This window comes from Macaca thibetana, chromosome 11 (assembly GCF_024542745.1).
Source record: "Macaca thibetana thibetana isolate TM-01 chromosome 11, ASM2454274v1, whole genome shotgun sequence".
NCBI classification, from domain to species: Eukaryota; Metazoa; Chordata; class Mammalia; order Primates; family Cercopithecidae; genus Macaca; species Macaca thibetana.
The window spans coordinates 66,509,041-66,529,305 of record NC_065588.1 but is presented as its reverse complement, the minus strand read 5'-3'; the positions used below and the strand labels follow the sequence as shown (position 1 = coordinate 66,529,305).

General features: G+C 39.8%; 1 protein-coding gene across 1 annotated transcript in view; it reads right to left on the bottom strand.

Moving 5' to 3' along the window:
- KCNMB4 (potassium calcium-activated channel subfamily M regulatory beta subunit 4) overlaps positions 1 to 20,265 on the bottom strand; it is a 65,524-nt gene that overhangs the window by 17,735 nt on the left and 27,524 nt on the right. The window contains exon 2 of the mRNA XM_050746594.1: positions 12,850 to 12,977. Coding sequence (XP_050602551.1) covers positions 12,850 to 12,977 — 128 coding nt within the window. The remainder of the gene's footprint in view (positions 1 to 12,849; positions 12,978 to 20,265) is intronic.

The window sequence follows — 20,265 nt, the reverse complement described above, 5'->3', positions numbered from 1 at the left end:
AAAGCTGTTAGAAGATGAATTTGCAAGCATGAAAACACTTTGATTAACCATTAGAAAACAGACTCTCAAATGCAGATTTTAAGTCATGTACAGCCATTTGGATGTCAGACTGAGAAAAAACACTGGAATAACTTCCATATATATTTCACAGCATACTGGAGAAGCCACAGCAATCACTGCTTTTTTAAAAAAGTACAGATTTTGGGACCAAAGAAAGCCTTCAATTCTGATGTAATCTCTCTTAATATGGAGACAGACACAAATGTATATGGAAAAGGCTCGGTTTCGGTAAGATTCCAGATTTACTGTTTTGTTTTTTAAGATTCAGGATATATCATTGGATTTAACGTCTAAAGAAGCAGCCAATATGTTCCTATAAAAAATAGCCATAGAACCAGTCTATTCTCTAATGATAAGACTGCAAGAAATACTTCTCAGAGTAGAAAACAAAAATAAGCAATTTTTACTAAATATCAGACGTAGTATTTAGGAATTCATTCCAACGTCAACAAAATTTTCCTCTGGAATTTGTTCCAAATCTTAGGTCCCATCTTTATATGCACATTTTCCCCATTTGTATACTAAGAGGTCTGCTAGTAAAAACGAAGTTTTTTCTTTAATTTGCTCTATTAAAAAACCCAAAGAAAAACTTAGAAGCCAATGGTACAATTAAATTCAACATACAAATATATTAAAATAAATTTTTTGAGCTGCATCTCTTTTTAGAGTTCAATCTGTTTTTAGAATGCAAAGATATCAGGAAAATAAACTACAACTGACCAATCATTTTTCACTCTATTGGTTGTAAACATATTCAGATGCCTATTTCTAAGCATGTAAGTGTTATCTGTCTCACATAACAAGAAATCCGGAGGTAGCATGGCCAGGGCAGGGGCAGCTATTCCACAAGCGTGCCAGGAAGCTGGCTCTTTTTGCTCCACTCTTACTAATGTGTAGATGTCCACTCTCCTGTTTATCACCTCAAAGCTGCATGATGGCTTTTGCTGTCGTGGCATCAGAGAGCAGGAGGCAGTAGTACTTACATCAGGAAAGCAAAGGCTTTCCCAGAACATTCCAGTTAATGGTGCCTCCAAAAGAGTTACCCAGGACAGAAAGCCAGAACTGGATCCAATTCCATCCAGTTCTTAACCTCAACCCCTATCAAGCATCATGTACTTCTCTAAATCTGCAGATTCCACTTCCTTCAAGTCGTATGTCCGTTCCTCCTTTTCTTCCTCCACTAATCCTACCTTTGTCCAAGTTCTTACCATCCCTTGTCTAGACTGGCACAACAGTCTCCAAATTGTTCACGGATCCTCCAGCTTTGGCGTCTATCAATCTGCCCTCCATGCTGCCACTAGACTAGTGTTTCTAAAACATAAATGTGACTGTCACTCCTCTACTGCCCTTAGGATAAATTTAAACCCCTTAGCATGACATAAACGCACAGTATTATCTATTTCAGCCTCTTCAGTTCATCCACCACTTTTCTTTTTTCCTTTTTTAGACAGGGTCTCACTATGCTGTCCAGGCTAGCCTTAAACTCCTGGACTCAAATGATCCTCCCATCTCAGCCTCCCAAGTAGCTGGGACTACAGGCATATGCCACTGTTCCCAGCTTGAGATGGTGGCACTTTTTTTTTTTTGAGACAGAGTCTTGCTCTGTCGCCCAGGCTGGAGTGCAGTGGCGCGATCTCAGCTCACTGCAAGCTCCACCTCCCGGGTTCACGCCGTTCTCCTGCCTCAGTCTCCCAAGTAGCTGGGACTACGGGTGCCCACCACCACATGCCCAGCTAATTTTTTTGTATTTTTAGTAGAGACGGGGTTTCACCGTGTTAGCCAGGATTGTTTTGATCTCCTGACCTCGTGATCCGCCCGCCTCGGCCTCCCAAAGTGCTGGGATTATAAGCGTGAGCCACCGCACCCGGCGATGGTGGCGGTTTTATGTGTAATATTTAGGACACTAAATTACAAAAAGAGTAACAACCATGATACCAGAGTGGTAAGCTATTCTGCAGCAGCAGGAAGATCTCGGTAGCCCCTGAAATGGGCTTGTTTGATGGACAGGAAATAGGCATTCATGAAAGTGAATTTTCCAAATAATTAAAACTTAAATTTTAAGTCATAAAAACTAACAAAATATTAAAATATTATTGGTAAAAATCTTCTTAAAAATGCATTACACATTTCCTTGCCTTTTAAGGAGAGTAGGTTGAACCAAATTTAACCTTTTTTGATGACTCAGTGTCATCATTATGAAACTCAATTACTGTTGAGGTAGCAGAGCTGTCTCCCTCTCCATTAAATGGCTCCAGACTGTTAACCATTTAGTTCTTTACTAATTTCCTCTTCCTTTCACCATTAGGATTTTATCTAGCATATTAAGTTGCTGTAATTTTGTACAAGTCTTCAGAACCAGGGAATCATAAAACCATAGAATTTGAGAGTTTGAAGGAATTTTAGAGATCATTTAATCTATCAGTCTATCAAATTTTATAGATAAGAAAACTAAGCCCTAAATAAGTGAGCAGTCTTTTTCTAATCAGTTGCTTTTCATTTTCTATTTTAATGGCTTTAAAACTATGTTCTGAAGAAACCTCTACTCAATTTGAGCTCAGAGCATTATGTTTATCTTTCTTTAAAACGCTAAGAGTAAATTGGATTTAAAAATATACGCTACAGGATAAACACACTTTGAATGAACTTAAACATTAGGATTTATCTGTTAGTATCAGGAGTACAACATATTTATTTCATTTAACAACAGAATTGCTTCTTCCTTTTTTGTGTTCTGTTGTTTTACTCATTGATAAAACCCTCATTATTTATTCATTCAACACCTCAGCCTCCAATCAGTAAATAACCAGACTCAACTTTCTTTCTAACTGAGTTGTTAGAAATCTACAGAGGCAGGGAAGAAAAGCATATGTGTTTACTAAGTATTAACTATTGTGCAAATGTGTTTCTTACAAAACCAAAACAGAAGCCCTTAAGATGGGTAATGCTACCCTCATTTTATACTTGAGGAAACCAAGATGGAGAAGCTGCACAATTTATCTAACGTCATACAATTAATCAGTGGTAGAGGAGAAATATAAATCCTGATGCTTGATGCCACATGACTGCTGTCCTTAAGGAATTCATAATCTATAACAGCAGAAAAGTACATATTCAACTCTCTAACAGTATGATAAAAACAACCATGGCAGTGTGGGAGTGCAGAAGAGGAAGTAATGAATTATACCTGAAAAGATGAGAGAAGGTTACACGATGACATTTGAGGTGAATCTTAATAGTAGTAATAAAAACAATAATAGCAAACACTTTTATAGGAATTATTATGGGTTAAGCACATGCCATCTCCTTGATATTATATCCCACTTCTGCAAGGGAAACTGAGGCACAGAGCGATTAAAGTAACATATCTAGAACCACGCCACTAGAAAGCATCTGGTTCTAGAGTTCATTCTAGGACTACTGTGCTGTGCTAATTCCCAGAAGTAAAAAAGGTGAAGGGGAGAGAGACAGGAGCAAAGGCATTAAGGTGCATGGGAAACAGAGTGACTCGAGGTGACTGATGCAGCTGGAATAAAAGTTAAAATCTGTAAAGCAGACCATATTACTACTCTGCTTAAAACCAACGATTGGCGGCTCACTACATTTTAAGAGAAACCTAAGCCCTGTCTAGTTCTTGCTCCACTCTCCCACTCATTCACAGCTCTCCTGACACACTGGCCTTCCAGTACCTAAAACAACCAAGTTCTGTCTTGCTGCAGAACATTGGCACAGGGTAGAATCTCATTCTGAAATATTCTCCCCCTAGCTTTTTACCTAGCTAATTCTTGAACATCCTCTGGTCTTGACCTAATTTTGATTTACTCAGAAAGGTCTTTGAAATTCCCCACCATGCTGTAACATCTCATAGCAGCATCCTCAGCTTCCCCTTCATAGCACTACTCTACTTTCTAATTATACTACTGTTGTGACTACAGACTATAGGCTCCATGGAGGCAAGGACCATGTCTGCTATTTTGTTGTTGTTTTCTTGTTGTTTTGCCTATGGTTTTCCTTGACTGGCATATAATTCAGTGGCAGAAGTTGAAGTTGGGAGAGCATGGCCTTTATCCTTTAGGTAAGAAGGAGGCAGAAAAATTTAATCAAGGACTACAACAAGATCCAAAGCAGGCTTAAACAAAGCAAAACAAAACCTAGCGTGGTGTGGATGATAGACAAGAGAAAGACCAAGGCTGACAGACTAGTTGAGGATGCCTTCAACAAGCCAGGTGAGAGCCTGAATCCAGGCAGTGGTGGAGGAAGTGAATTCACGAGACTGCACAGGTGGTGTGGCTGGATTTGTTCATTTGACGTGTGCGTGTGTAAGCCTGCTCTGTGTACTCTGTGACCTACTATCCAGAGGCATAAAACAAAGCACTAAAAAGTAAACCTGCATAGAAAAACTCTATGCTCTCCAACAAGAGGAAAAGATAGAAAAATAAAGACTGATCACTCCTTTTGGCCTTTAGATCCAAAGGGAATTGAGGAATGAATAGTTATTTTCAAAGGGACAAGCCCTCTTCAAAGAGAAGCCAGTTAAGGCAAAGATGAAGAAAGAAAATTGTATGAAAAGATGAGAATACAGAGAAGTTTTCTGGCAATGAAAAGGGGGTTTCAAAGCATACTCATTAAGGGGGTATAAGTTAGGTTTTGCTGAGAAGGGATAAGCCAGGGAAAGACTGAGAAACAAAAAAAATGAAAAAATGATATAGGGAGAAGAATTGTGAACTTACCTGAATAAAAAACTATAAAAACAAAATCTACACATTTTGGAAGAAGACTGAGCCTCGAGGTTAAGGGAGGCAAAGAGTGGAAAGATCATACAGGAAGACCACAAATGGACTCAACTCTTGGCATGAATTCGCCCAGTGGCACCTCTGCAGAATCCCTCCTGCGTGTAGGAAAGGGATGGCTGCATGGAGACTTGACTGCCCATGGCAGGCACAGCGGCTTCAGGGCTGCTTCAGCCACTGCAGACTCAACACTGGAATATAGCTTGCCTCAACAAGGCTTAACCAGTGAAAAGCTAGGACTCCTCTAATCTTTGTCTTAGATTTTTAAAATAACACCCTTTTCTTAAAAGTGAAAACTTCACTATTCTCCCTAATTTCCTGCATTTGAGCGAAATCTAAAGGTTTCTTTAAATATAAAGTTCATCTTATCAAGAGCATCTGGGAGTCCATACAGTAAGTCTATTTTAATTTCATATTTAGCAGTAGTAAAAAGTGTACTAAGAGTAGATGGCACCAGGGAGCTGCCATTTTTCACACCTCCAAACAGCACTCCTGTTTCCTCTCACATATGTCATGTTAAAAGAGCCAAACTCTGAATGCCTGCCTTCCCAGAGTCGCTTAAAAATCCTGTCGAGTGCTGCTGGGCTGTGATAGACCACCCCCGCTTCTATCTACACCCCCACAGTTTGGGAATGGGACAGTGAGATGATGGATAGGGAATGTGTATCCGTTCTGAAGGAGGTATAATGAGCTTAAATTTACTGTACTAAAGTTAACACAACTGCTATAGGTGACATAATAAGAAATTAGTATTTGGTCTCTGCCCTGGTTCCTGGCACAGAACTTCTAAAACCCTTGTAATTTCCTGAGTAGTCGGGGTGAGAGGAGAATCTTTGCTTTTTCATAGTAAGCCCCTTTCAACCACGCCCAAGTTTGTACTAGTGAGGTGACTCTTGGAGGATGGGGACCGGCTGCCAGAAGAACCGACCATGTGAATAAAGGATTAGAATTCAGCACCACCTCTCTTTAGCCACGTCTCCAGGCAAGGGAGAGGTGGCTAGAGATCAACTCAACCACCAAGGGCCAATGATATAATCAATCGTGCCTATGTAATAGCCATAAAAACCCTAACAACTCCAGAGGTCCTGGGATGGTGCATACATCAAGGTGCTGGGAAGGTGGTGTGCCTGGAGAGGGCGCCTTGCTCAATGCATCTCTTCCATGTGGCAGTTCCTGAGTTGTCTCCTTTATAATCAACTGTAAGTAAGTAAAGTGTTCCGTGAGCCATTCTAGCAAATTATCAAATGCAAGGAGGGAGGATGTGGGAACGCCTGACTTAAAGAAGGTCGGTCAGAAGTACAGGTAGATACCCGGGACATGCGCTAGACATCTGAAGTGGGGGTCATCTCGTGGGGCTGGGCCCTTTAATTCGTGGGATCTGATGCCAACTCAGAACCGAACTGAATTGTAAGACACCAGCTAGTGTCACCAGAGAACTGAACTGCTTGGTGTGGAAATACCCCACACGTTTGGTGTCAGAATTGTTATGAAAGTACAAAAAAATACTTTTATACTTTTAGTATATAATTTGGGTTAGCTCTTTTTAGGTACACCTCATGCTTCTGGAGGAATAGTCCTTCTTGGCTGGGTACTGAGAATATTCCAAATTCACGCCCTGACAGGAGGAAGCAACCCTGTCAGGGGGAGGCAGCCCTCCTAACACGCAGTTCCCAAGTGGGGAGCGACAGGATGTTCATCAACACGGTCACCAGCTAGTCAGGACAGCACGTGGAAGGGGCGCCCTGTTCACCTCCAACTGCAAGCTGAAGCTCAGGAACGTTGTGAAACCAGTTCCCAGTCCAAGGCAGGAAGCTTCAAGGAAGCACCTGATTCACACAGCAGTGGGTTCAGGCTCAAACCGTCCCACCTCACAGAAAAAGAAACCATTTTATTTCATCCCGTCTCGTTTCCTTCAGGGCACTTTCCGTTTTTACTTTACGATATACATTCCATTTTTCTCTCTCCCTCCAACAGTTTTCGTCTGCAGGAGGCTTATTTCTCTGTATCCACTCCTCAAGTTACTCACCTCCTCCCCAAGCTTTTTTCCAGTGATAGGAAACTTTAATTTTATTTTATTGTGGTAAGAATACTTAACATGAGATATACCCTCTTCAATTTTTAAGTGTACAATACATTACTGTTGGCGATAGTACAATGTTGTACAAATCTGTAGAGCCTATTCATCTTACTTGACTGAAACTTTATGGTCATTGATTAGTAACTCCCATTACCCCCTCCTCCCAGCCCCTGATAACTACCACCATTCCACTTTTTAAATCTATGAATTTGACTATTTTAGATACTTCATATAAGTGGAATCATACAGTATTTGCCTTTCCGGGTCTGGCTTCTTTAACTTGGTATAATGTCCTCCAGGTTCATCCATGTTGTCACATGTTGCAGAGTTTCCTTCTTTTCAAAGGCTGAACACTTCCATTGTGTGTATATACCATATTTTCTTTCTATTTCTTTTTGAGATGGGATCTCACTATGTTGCCCAGGCTGGACTTGGACTCCTGGCCCCAAGCAATCCTCCCGCCTCAGCCTCCCCTAGCTGAGACCACAGGTATCACCATTGCGCCCGGCTTCACATATTCTTTATCCATTCATCTGCTGATGGACATTTAGGTTGTTTCCACATCTTGGCTATTGTGAATATTGCTGTGGTAAAAGGAGGAGAGCTCTTCAGGATCTTGAAGAGTCAAGATCTTGATTTCAAGTCTTTTGGAAAAATACCCAGGAGTGGGATTGCTGGATCATATGGCAGTTCTACTTTTAATTTTTTGAGGAACATCCATACTGTCTTCCATAGCAGCTGCACCATTTTGCATTCCCACCAACAGTATGCAAGGGTTCCAATTTCTCCGTATCCTCGCCAATACCTGTCTCTTGTTTTTTTGTTAATAGTCATTCTGGGAGGTGTGAGATGACATTTCACTGTGGCTTTGATTTGCATTTCTCTGATGATTAGTGAGGTTCAGCAATGTTTCATATACCTGTCAGCCTTTTAGATGTCTATTTTTGAGAAATATCTATTTCAGCCCTTAGCCCTTTTTCAAATCAGGTTATTAATTTCTTTTACTATTGAGTTGTAGGAGTTCCTTATATATTTGGGGGATTAACTCTAGCGGATATATAGTTTGCAAATATCTTCTCCCATTCTGTAGGCTGCCTTTTCACTCTGTTGAGTGTTTTCTTTGCTATTTAGTATGATGTAGTCCATGGCAAACTTCTTGAATGAGTAGTCTGTACTTATCAAAGGCTGTACCTCAATTACATTCTTCTTGACTACCTTCTCCTTAAAATATTCTCCTTTTAAGACGTTCTTTTTTTATTTTCCTCTCACCCTCTGGCCACTCTTCCTTCATCTCCTTCTGCCTATAACTTAAATGTAGATGATCCTAAGATTCTGTCAACATTTCCCTCCTCACTCTAAGTGTTCCCAATATGCACTCTGTCTTGGCTGTAACTACAGCTTGTGCACCATGATTCCCACATCTGAATAGCACTGCTTCTGACCTCTTGCTCCTGAACTAAAAGTCTGTGTTCCTAACTTTCAAAGCATCTTTTGGATATTTTAAGAATGTCTCAAATTCAGCATACTCAGAGCTAGACTGTCCTTTTCCACTCAGTCAAGTCTGACACCTTTTTCCTCATCACTTACATTAAGTTCTGTTGATCCTCACTCTAAAAAGTCTTCCTGCTATAATCCTTGTTAGCTACTTTCACTACCACTGTTCTCGTATATGCCTTCAAAGTCTCTTATGAGGACCAGCAGATAAGCTGATGGGAGCTTTGGGAATTAGACTAACTGGATTCCAGTTTTTGCACTTAACAGTTGTGTGCATTGGACAAGTTATTTAACTTTTTAAATATGCAATTTACTCATCTGTTAAATGGGGCTAGTATTTAGAAATTTAGCAATCTAAATAAAATGTCATTCACAATGGCAGGCACACAGTAACCATTCAAAAATGCTTTTCACTCAGTACTCTCCTTTCTTTCTCTCTTTAACCCATCTTTCCCAGCCAGTATACATTCAACAGTCACATCAGTTACTTTCTGACTTAAAAAGTCTACTCATGTCAGTCTTCAATTAAAAAAAACTTTTCACAAATTTTTATGGCCTATATGACAAAGACCATCTCTTTAGTTTGACACTAATGACCCATTAGAAATCTAACTCCAAGCTACCTTTCCAGCTTACAAACTCATTACTCCATATTATATAACTTATTTACCTAAGGTTGTCAAGCCTTGATTTCTTTATTGTAGCCACCTCCATGTTCAGTCTTCCCCCTTCTATTTCTAGCTGATGTAATCATATTTATATTTGCATATGCACCTGCTTTCACCAATAAATCCTAATTCCTTGGAAGCAAAGAACCCTCCTTTTAATTTGACACATTGCATTCACTTATTCATTCACTCACCCAATATTTATTACCCGAAAATCAGGCATTGTGCTAGATATTAGAGATACATAAGCAAAGAAGGCTGGCCCACACCTTTAACAAGTGTGCAGTCTGGTGAGGAAAATGGGCATACAAACAATTCCAGTAATGGGCGATAAGTGAAAGGGTAGAGCAGTGGCTCTAGTTTCTGGTTATAGATTAGAATCCCTAGCATCGATTTTATAAAATGCTAATGGCCGGTTTCAACCACCAAAGATTCTAATTAATTGGTCCGTGGTAAATTTTTTTTTTAAAGCTCCTCTAGCTGGGCACAGAGGCTCTCACCCGTAATCCCAGTACTTTGGGAGGCCGAGACGCACGGATCACCTGAAGTCAGGAGTTCAAGACCAGCCTGGCCAACATGGTGAAACCTCATTTCTACTAAATGATACAACAATTAGCCGGGCATGGTGGCATGCACCTGTAATCCCAGCTACTTGGGAGGCTGAGGCAAGAGAATCACTTGAACCTGAGAGGTGGAGGCTGCAGTGAGCCAAGATCATGCCACTGCACTCCAGCCTGAGTGACAGAGCAAGACTCCAACTCAAACAAAACAAAAATAAAATAAAATAAATAAAATAACAAGCTCCTCTGTCCTAGTTATATGAAGCAATCATTGCAAGCCCCTGGTATAGAGTTGTACATAGAAGCCTATGGAATATTATGACTCAGAAACATTTCCTGAAAACAAAAAACAAAAAACAAGACTATGGAGTATGGGAGACACAAATTTTTGCTGGCATTTTTGGTTGTTCCACAACACCTTGTTCCCTTTCTTCTTCCTTCCCAAATCTACTCAGGGGTATACCCCTTTTCCACGTGACTTAACACTAGCCCCAAGTCAGGGGTTGATTCTGATTGTTCTTTCTTGTGACCGGTTTAGGTGTAGACAAAGGAACTCACTGTGAACAAGGATACATGAGGGGAGGTTGCCTGTGGGAAGATGGGAAAAGGTTTCCAAATCCCAAGAAAAATGCATCAAGAAAGACAGGCTCTTTCTCTCTTTGGACACTGCTGCATCTGGCTGTGACACCTGGAACTGAAGCAACTATATTATAACTGTGAAAAGAGCCATCTTGAGGCCAAACTGAGATGTGAAAAGGAGCTGGGTTTTGGTGACACTACTAAGTCATTGCATCAAACAACCCTGACATCTGTCCACCTCTGCATTTCTCTTTCATTTTCATTTTTCTGTCTTTCTTCCTTTTTCTTTATTTTTATTTATTTATTTATTTTTTTTGAGGCAGGGTCTCATTTTATCACCCAGGCTAAAGTACAGTGGCGCGATCATGGCTCATTGCAGTCTCAACCTCTCAAGGCTTAGTAGGGTCCAAGCAATCCTCCTATGTTAGCTTCCTGAGTAGCTGGGACTACAGGGGCACCTCATCATGCCCGGCTAATTAAAAAATTTTTTTTTGTAGAGACAAGGCCTCCCTATGCTGCCCAGGCTGGCCTTGAACTCCTGGGTTCAAGTGATCCTCCCGCCTCGGCCTTCCACAGTGTTGGGATTACAGGCGTGAACCACCATGCCTGGCCTTGCATTTCTTGATGTATAAAATAATATATTTCCTGATTTCTTATGATGCTTTGAGTCAAAATTCTGATTACCTCAACAAATCACATCTCAACTGATATAGAACTAAATCAAATTTGGGGATCAAGGAAGGCACCCTAGAGAAGGTGGTATCTGAGGAGTTTCCGGTATGGCCACCAAGAAGCAGGAAAAGCAAACAAAAAGGCATGCATATAAAAGTATGAAATATTCTGGGAAGTGCACATAGTTCAGAATGGCTATTGCAAAGAGTATGAGCAGGGAAATGAGGATGGAGAAGTGACAGTCTGGGACAAGATCTTGAGAAGCCTTGTATCCTGTGGTAGATTAAATGTGGTGACAAATGTTTTGCAGCTCCTCCTATCCAGTGGCAAAGCCTACTCCAGTACCTCATGAATGTGGCTGGCTTTATGACTTACTTTGACCAATAGAATGTGTCAGAAGTGATATTATTCAAATCCAGAGCCGAGACCTGCCTCTCTTGAAATGCTGTCTGAGGCTGTCATGTTGTAAGGAAGGCAATCTAGCTTACTGAAGAATGAGAGGCCAGGTGGTGGGGATACTGAGGCGCCCCAGCTGACAGCCAGCACTGACTGCTGGGCATGTGAGGGAGGAGGCCATCTTGGACCATGCAGCTATTTCAGTCATCATCCGACTGCAAATGAGCACAGCCAACCCATAGAATCATAAAAAATAATGTGTCATTGCTGTACTAAGCCACTACGTTTAGGGTGGTTTGTTATGCAGCAATAGGTCTCTGACATAGGCCATGCCAAGATGTTTGAGCTTTACTCTGGAAACTATGCAGTGTAACCTGATTAGACTCATGTGTTAGAAAGATTACCTTGGCAGTACTATGGAGAGTGGCTTGGAGTGGGTCCACAGTGGAGGCGGAAGACTTGTTAGAAGACTATTGCGTTAATGGAGCTGAGAATCTGGATGCAAACTAAGACAGTGATAGTGGGGAGGCAGAAAAGAGTCATGATAGAGGTAAAAATAACATGATGTGTTGGACCCAGTGGCTCACACCCGTAATCTCAGCATTTTGGGAGGCTGAGGCAGGCAGATCACTTGAGGTCAGGAGTTAGATACCAGCCTGGTCAACATGGTGAAACCCTGTCTGTACTAAAAATACACGAATTAGCTAGGTGTGGTGGTATGTGCCTGTAGTCCCAGCTACTCAGGAGGCTGAGGCACAAGAATCACTTGGACCTGGGAGGCATAGGCTGTAGTGAGCCAAGATCTCACCACTGCACTCCAGCCTGGGCGACAGAGTGAGACTGTCTAAAAACAAACAAAAAAACATGATGGTGACATAGGTTACAAAGTACAAAGGAGAAAAATGAACTAAGAATTACTCAAAGGTTTCTGGATTTGGTAAATGAGTGAATGGTCATGCCATTTTCTAAGACAGAGATGATGGGAGCAAGTGAAGGTTTGCAGTAACCCTGGAATATCCAAGTGGAGATGGACAGCAAGGAATTGTGAATACTCAATAAATATTTGATGAATAAATTACTGATTAATCTGAGTGGGTACCAAAGTGCCCTAGTCCAAGGAACTATCTTTAGATGGTTTATATGGTATAAACTAAGTACTAAGTCAAGTAAGGTTTTGTGAACAGGTGAACTCATGTTATTAACACTTCATTAGAATAGAAAGGAAAAGGAAAGGTAAGATTCGATGCAGTCTAAAAGTGCTGGCAAATCTGCACATTATTTAGGTCATGTGCATCAATCTGTAATTCTTAGGGAATGAAAAGTAATGTTCCTACCTGAAGTCACTATCATTTTGTAGTGTATTCAGAAGGTAAGGTGTACAACACAGGTCTTTTTCTCTGTTCTGTAGATTCTTTATATGGGTTTCCCTAACTACATGCTAGGAAGAGTTGAGGCTATCTCCATGCTGTCAAGTGGGCATAATTGATGATATATCAGTGTAATAAGTTGCAGAGTCTACAAACAATTTTAATATGCACATGCAAATATTAACTTACCTTTGATGTTGATTAAAATAGCAAGTAAATGGCTGGGAACCAATCTCATCTTTCCAGTACTGTTGCCAATTCATGACACTTTCCAAATTCTTCTGATTTTCTCTCTTACAGGGAGGGATATAGGAGCACTAACAAAATAGAATACAGAAAGTAAACCTATTATTTTATGGAATATTGAGATATAGTCATTGTTTATAGAAAGATGGCATTATAAAGACAGTAAATCTAATTTAGACCTGCCTAATTTTTAAATACAACCAAATTGAAATTACTGAACTATATTTCAAATTTCCAATTTGGCACAAGGACAGAAAGTATTCCAAATACAAAAACACAGCAAAAAATAAACTTCAGTCATTATGGTATAAGAGTATTTTATAAACAATTAGTTATCATGTAATAGCAAATTAAAAGCATAATATACTCTCTATTTTGGGGACCTGTCCGTCAACAGAGGGAGGCATAAAAAAGTTTATTTTTATCCCCAGTTCCTATCTATGAACCTTGGCATTTCTCTCTTCTACCTATAACCAATAAATTCAAGCACACAGCTCTTCTCAGGATACTGCTCCTAACTGCTGAAACTCAAGTTTTCTTTTCTTACACTCTCTTGGACAACAAAATCAGTGGAAAATTTCCTTTCAAATACATCAATGTATTTTGCTAATTGATGTCTTTTCCTAGCCATGCCTCTGACAAAGTAGTTCTCTTAAAGGGGCTCTATTATTCTAAGCAATATAGATTAAGCAGAATCAGACAACTGCTCTTAAGTCCAGATGTTAAAATCAACTCTCGGCATTTTAATCCATTTTCTGCAATTCAGCTTTTTACATTGATGATGAAGATGATGCCAGTTTCTATTTATTGAGTGTTTGCAATACAGCAGACACTGTAATAAATGCTTAACAGGACTTATGTACTTTTTACCACCCTATAACAATTTCCATTTTATAGATGCAGACCTTGAGATTTTCGTCAACTCTACAACCACAATCAGATTCTGGTGGTCTTATCACATTGTACTCTTAGGTGTTTTACCAAGGTATCTGATATTAAGGAGCAGGCAAAAACCAAACCAAACAAAACATAGAGCTTTATAGTATAATTTCAGTCACATTGTTTAATTTATAGCATACAATTATTCAACATCTCATTATTTTCTGGTAAAACTGAAATGTTTTAGCATGATGCACAAAGCTCTTCGTGATCTGGTCCCTGCCTGTCCTCACCCTTGTTTAATTCTGGGATGTAGCCATATGGATGTACTTGCTCTCCAAATCTGCCACGTGCTGTCAACCTACTTGCTTGGCACAGGCTGTTCTCTCTCCTTTTAATGCCCTTTGTTCCTAATTCTCCTTTTTTAAAGATTCAAGTTTGGTGTTACCTACTTGAGGGAACCTTCTTTTTCTTCTACCACAGTTAAGTGCCCCTCATTTGTGCTGCCATGGGACTCACGCCACGTGATATCACAGCTGGAAACACACAGTATCATACTTGTCTGTTTTATGTCAGCCTTCCCAGTTTGCTGGCGAGGTGAGAACAAGAACTGTTTTCTGTCTTTTCTATCTTTTCACACTCATGACTATGTCTGCTAACGGTGAAATGGCAAAAATGTTGGTTGAATTAGTTAATGATAACACGGGTACATTTTTATTGAAGATGATGACATTATTTTCACAGTGTTTAAACATTTTTAAAATATATAAACACATTATAAATTTTAGTAAATCTGGTTATTGTCTATTATATAGAATACATTCACAACATGTTATGCAAATGTTACTTTAACGATTGAATCACTGAATGTTTATCCTCTGCACATATAGTTCTACTTCTATTAATAACAGTAATACAAAGCTAAAAATGTCTGTGAAATTATGGATTCTGAGTTCTTCCAAAGCAGCAGCTGGATTTGGAAGCCGTGGAGGCCATTAGATAGGGCTCCAGTCCTACTGTCTATTAGGTGTTAGGCCTTGGGTGAATTACTTCCCTTTTCTGGACTTCATTTTTTCAAATATGCAAAATCTCCAAAATAATTTCTAGCTCTACATTTCTATGATTCTATTCTTGGAGGTACACCAAGAAAGAACCCAGCAGAAGGCAGGACTACAAACACTGTCACAGTATTTTTCCCAGAAGAGATCCTGCCCACTGGGGAGATGGCTGGGAACCCTGACTAAGCCAACATTCCAGCCAGCAATGAGGAGGAGTGTGGTAGGTCCCTCCTTAGGGGCCAGTACTTTGCATTAGAAAAATGTTCACAAGAGGACCATGATTTTCCTATTGCTTACTTTCTCTAAGGTGTTGGATATTTTGTTTCCTTCTATTAAAATACATTTTTTTTCTGCATTATAGTCAATTAGTATATAAAGTGTGAGTAGGTGCCAATTTATTGTGCTCTTCTAGGAAGGAGAAATTTCTCAATTTGGAGGTAGAAAGTGTGAAGTGTGAAAGCCTAAAAATTCATCAGAACCCTTTTTGCAATTAGGTATACTTGACACAAGAGATATACTAAGTGCATTAGGAAAGAACAATTAACCACATGTAATCAAAACAGATTTTAAATATTTGTACATTAACTCAGTTTGAACCCTTTGCTATTTAGTTTTTTGGGGAGAAATGGGTTTAAAAGAAATGTTTCTCTCAAATGATAACCTAAGATTTGACCAGAAGAATTACATTGACATGCTTCTGAAAAGGTCAAACAAAAGCTTTCACTGAGTGTGTAAAGTTTTGTATTAGGTATGTTGAAGTTTCATGTGAGATTAAAAAAAATATATATTCTCGCTTTTTTGGAAAGTCTGAGGTTGTGTGGATGGATTTTGGATGGAAAGTACTTTTTTACACTGGAGAAAATAACCTGAGATCAAAATTTGAGTATTCTTTTTATGCACTGCATTTTTTCCAAAAAGTTACATAGATTAAGTGATCTATACTTCTAATACTCTAGTAACTTTTTAAAACTAACATTGCCTGGAAAGAAATTTTTTTTAAGAGTTGGGGTCTTGCTCTGTGACCCAGGCTGGAGTGCAGGGGCGAGATCACAGCTAACTGCAGCCTTGAACTCTCGGGGCTCAAGCGATCCCTCTGCCTAGCCTCTTGAGTAGCTAGGACTACAGCTACTCCACCACACCCGGGTAATTTTTTATGGAGGTGTCTGTCTCCTTTTGTTGTCCAAGCTGGTCTCAAACTCCTGGGCTCAATTGTCCCACCCTGGCCTCTAAGAGTATTGGGATTACAGGTGTGAGCCATCACACCTGGTCTGGAAAACTAAACTTTTTAAGGCAAACACCAAATTCTTGAAAATCATTATGGCTCCATTCCTTAAATCTTTTTCTCAACTTACTGTGAAGCCTAACTCAGATCCTCCCTAGATTCCTTCTCAATTCATTTAGTGGATCGTCGTAGATTGTCAGAATTTTTATACAGATTAGAAATTAAAGTCCAAAGCACGGTTCTGGAAAAAGAACTCGAGAACTCAATCATACAAATGCCTTTTAATTCTAGATTGTTCAAGCCTGGTCGTTTTCCAGGCTTCATAATAGTTCCACCATGAATGTCTCTCATCTGGGGAGGCACAAATAACAACCTACATGGTAACATCATCATCACAGCTAACATTTATTGACTATATGTCAAGTGTTGCATTAATTCAAACGAGCAAATATTATAATTACTTCCATTTTTGGATGAGGAAACTGAGGGACAGAAGGACTTAAGAAAACTTTCTTGGCCAGGTACCATGGCTCACACCTGTAATCCCAGGTGTGGGATTCCCAACTTTGGGAGGCTGAGGCAGGCAGATCACTTGAGGTCAGGAGTTTGAGACCAGCCTGGAGAGCAGGGTGAAACCCCATCTCTACTGAAAATACAAAAATTAGCAGGGCGTGGTGGCACACACCTATAATCCCAGCTACTCAGGAGGCTGAGGCATGAGAATCGCTTAAACCCGGGAGGCGGAGGCTGCAGTGAGCTGAGATTATGCCACTTGCACTCCAACTTGGGTGACACAGCGAGACTATCTAAAAGAAGAAGAAAATGTTCTCAAGGTCCCAATGACAAATGGAAAAGCTGGGATTCAGACTGCAGAGTGGTCCTAACTGCTGCTTTCCATATCTCTATCTTTAGGGATTCCGTCTTCTCTCTTTGGAGCTCCTGATTTAGGACAAGGAGATCCCTTGCCCTCTGCATCCCTCTCTCGGAGCACCAGTGTAGTATTTTTATTGGAATGGAAATGATGTAGTCCTCCTGAGAGCTGATGGGTCGAGGCAAGTCTGTTGCAGTCCTTTGTTTTCCTGGTACATCCTCAGAGAAATGCACTGTAAGTCTTTGCGTGTTCCCTCCTGTTTCAGTTTGGCTTCAGGGTTGGTTTCTGGTGCCATGGATGTAATTTCACTTAGGTGAATTTATAGACATAATGCCTTTGGTCATGGAGGACAATAGCATTTCCTTAGAGAAATTTCTTCATATAGTTCTGACCTATTTTGTTTTTCATTTGCAAAGGCAGCATTTCCAGGCTTCTAATATCATTATTGCACAAATAACCTTCACTAGAGCCCATGTTGTTTGCTGCCTGAACTTGGATGAAGTAACTTCTCTAAATAAAATTTTAGAAAAAGATTTTTTGACTTTTGCATTCATGAACAAAGTTCATGGAACTGAGTGGGCTATCCTGACAAGAATAACATACAGTCTTCTAATGAGTTTATTAAGAAACGACACTATTGTCATATGACATGGATTATTATTACTTAGTTTTCCATTATCTTATGTTAGGGTTTATCAAGATTTATAATAGCATTTTTATTCTGCCAACCACAATGGGATTTATATTTTAATAGACTCGTTCTTGAGTAGGTTCTTTGTGATAAGTGTCTTGAGAGGACTGCATTTCAGTCATTTGGGCAGAGTAGGCAGAATTAACTTTCTTCTGTTACTGAATCATTTAAAGATTATTGCATAAATCCTGTGGTCTACTTAGTTAAATATCAGGGACTGGGTTCTCTGTTAGGAATTATCTAAGAAACAGAAATGAGGAAATTTGTTTCTCCAGTTTTTCTCTTGACTTCATTTGGTTAGGGAGGGTAGTAGTGAAAGACATAATACTAGAATGCATGTAGCTGATTAAATAACTTCCAAATAAATTTGGTTAGAAAATGAATTCTTAAAACATTATCTACTGGAAAACAGTTTTAATTATGTTTTATACCATAATCCCTCATTTTCTGAACTCCTGTAAGAAATATCTGTCAGCTATCATTGTAGTTTTAGTGATACTTTTGACAATATGAGCATATAATCAGAAAAACACTGTGAAGTAAAAAGTATAACTGAGCCATTTATAAACTCCATAACAGTCAGGTGCAGTGGCTCAAGCCTGTAATCCCAACATGTTGGGAGGATGAGGCAGGAGGACCACTTGAGCTCAGGAGTTCAAGACCACACTGGGCAATGAAGTGAGATCCCATCTCTACAAAATATTAAATAATTAGCCAGGCATAGTAGTGCACACCTGTAGTCACAGCTACTCAGAAAGCTGAAGTGAGAGGACTGCTTGAGACCAGGAAGTCAAGGCTGCAGTGAGCCGTGATCACTGTACTCCAGCCTGGGAAACAGAGCGAGATCTTATCTCAAAAACAAACAAACAAACAAACTCCATGTTTCAAATGTTGTGGGTGCATATGTGCATGGGCACACACACACACACACACACACACACACACACACACACACAGAGTTCTTATCAATGTAGGTTAACTGAACAAACATATATGAAATTATATGTCAGCTAAAAGACTAAATTCTAGGGCAGGCAGTCCAGAATGTACATCCATATCTGAAAGCTAAATGAAAGTAATCTTATGGAAGAATTCAGAGTTAAATAAATGGCTTAGAAAATGTGAAAAGCAAGGTTAACTAAGAACAGGAGAAGCTAAAATGAGCTCTTAGGCAAGAGTGGGCTGGGCAGAAAGAGTGGTGCCCAGCCTAGAGCAGAGATGGTCAAAGTCTGTTTCACTGATCACTTGAACTGTTTGTCAAAAAGATCCATCCTCCTGAAAGTGTGATTCATTAAGACTAGGAATCTGCATTTTCAACAGCTCTCCTGCCCTTGGAATGACAGATTTTTAGAATTGATAATTTATGCAATAAACTATTCTTGATTGCTGAGTATTGCATAGGAAACAAAGATTAGATATTACTCACTCCCTTCTCCCTCTCTCTCCGTCTCCACCTCCCCCGAAGCAAGCAGTGTAGTAATAGTAGCATATTTACAAAGTGCTTTGTGACTACAAAAGAAGACGTGAATATTTTGGCCTCCAGAGTATAAGAGAAGGCTTCACAGAAGAGAGGACTTTTAATTTGTGTCTTTAAGGCTGAACAGGAATTTGCTTGTTAGAGAATGGGTTGGGAAGGTGACATCCCCAGAAGAAATGGAATGTACAGACGCCGTGTACAGAAGTTCCAGAAAGACTGAGTCATCTAATGTGCTTGGAGGACAAGGGGCATGGGAGATGGTGTTGGAAAATGCCCAAATTATCTGACCTACTATTCACTGAAGAATTACTCCTCTCTCCCTAAATGTTTCTTTGAAAAGTTGCTCACTACCTTCCAGAGAATACACCTACCCTCCAATGCATAGTTTTTTTAGTCAGAATTTATTATATATGTTGATATGACACCTGGATTTTTGGAACTGAATAATATTCACTTAACTTCTGCATTCAGGCAGACTGCTAAGGTTGGTTATATTATTAAGACTGAAAAGTTCGGCATGGCATTCCATCTTCAAAACACTTCATTTAGCTTGAGAGTTAGAAAATAAAAACATGGCTGGGCGTGGTGGCTCACACCTGTAATCCCAGCACTTTGGAAGGCCAAGGCACGTGGATCACAGGTCAGGAGTTCAAGACCAGGCTGGCCAAGATGGTGAAACTCCTTCTCTACTAAAACTACAAAAATTAGCCAGGCATGGTGTCGGGAGCCTGTAATCCCAGCTACTCAGGAGGCTGAGGCAGGAGAATAATTTGAACCTGGGAGGCAGAGGTTGTAGTGAGCTGAGATTGCACCACTGCACTCCAGTCTGGGTGACAGAGTGGGACTCTGTCTCAAAAAATTAAATTAAATTAAATTAAATTAAATTTTAAAAAAACCACACGATCTTTGCCAAAAATAGAAGTTGAATCTAAATAGAAGCAATCACACCAAAACAAGAAATTTTAATCTGGAAGAAGTTCAATAGCTACTAATAATTATAACAAGCATGACAGAGCCTATAAACATTTGTTTAGTGACTCCTGATCAGAATTTAAAATCCTTGAGGAGATGGTCAATACTTTTTAAATTTTATTATTATTTTTTATTATACTTTAAGTCATGGGATACATGATACATGTGCAGAACACGCAGGTTTGTTAC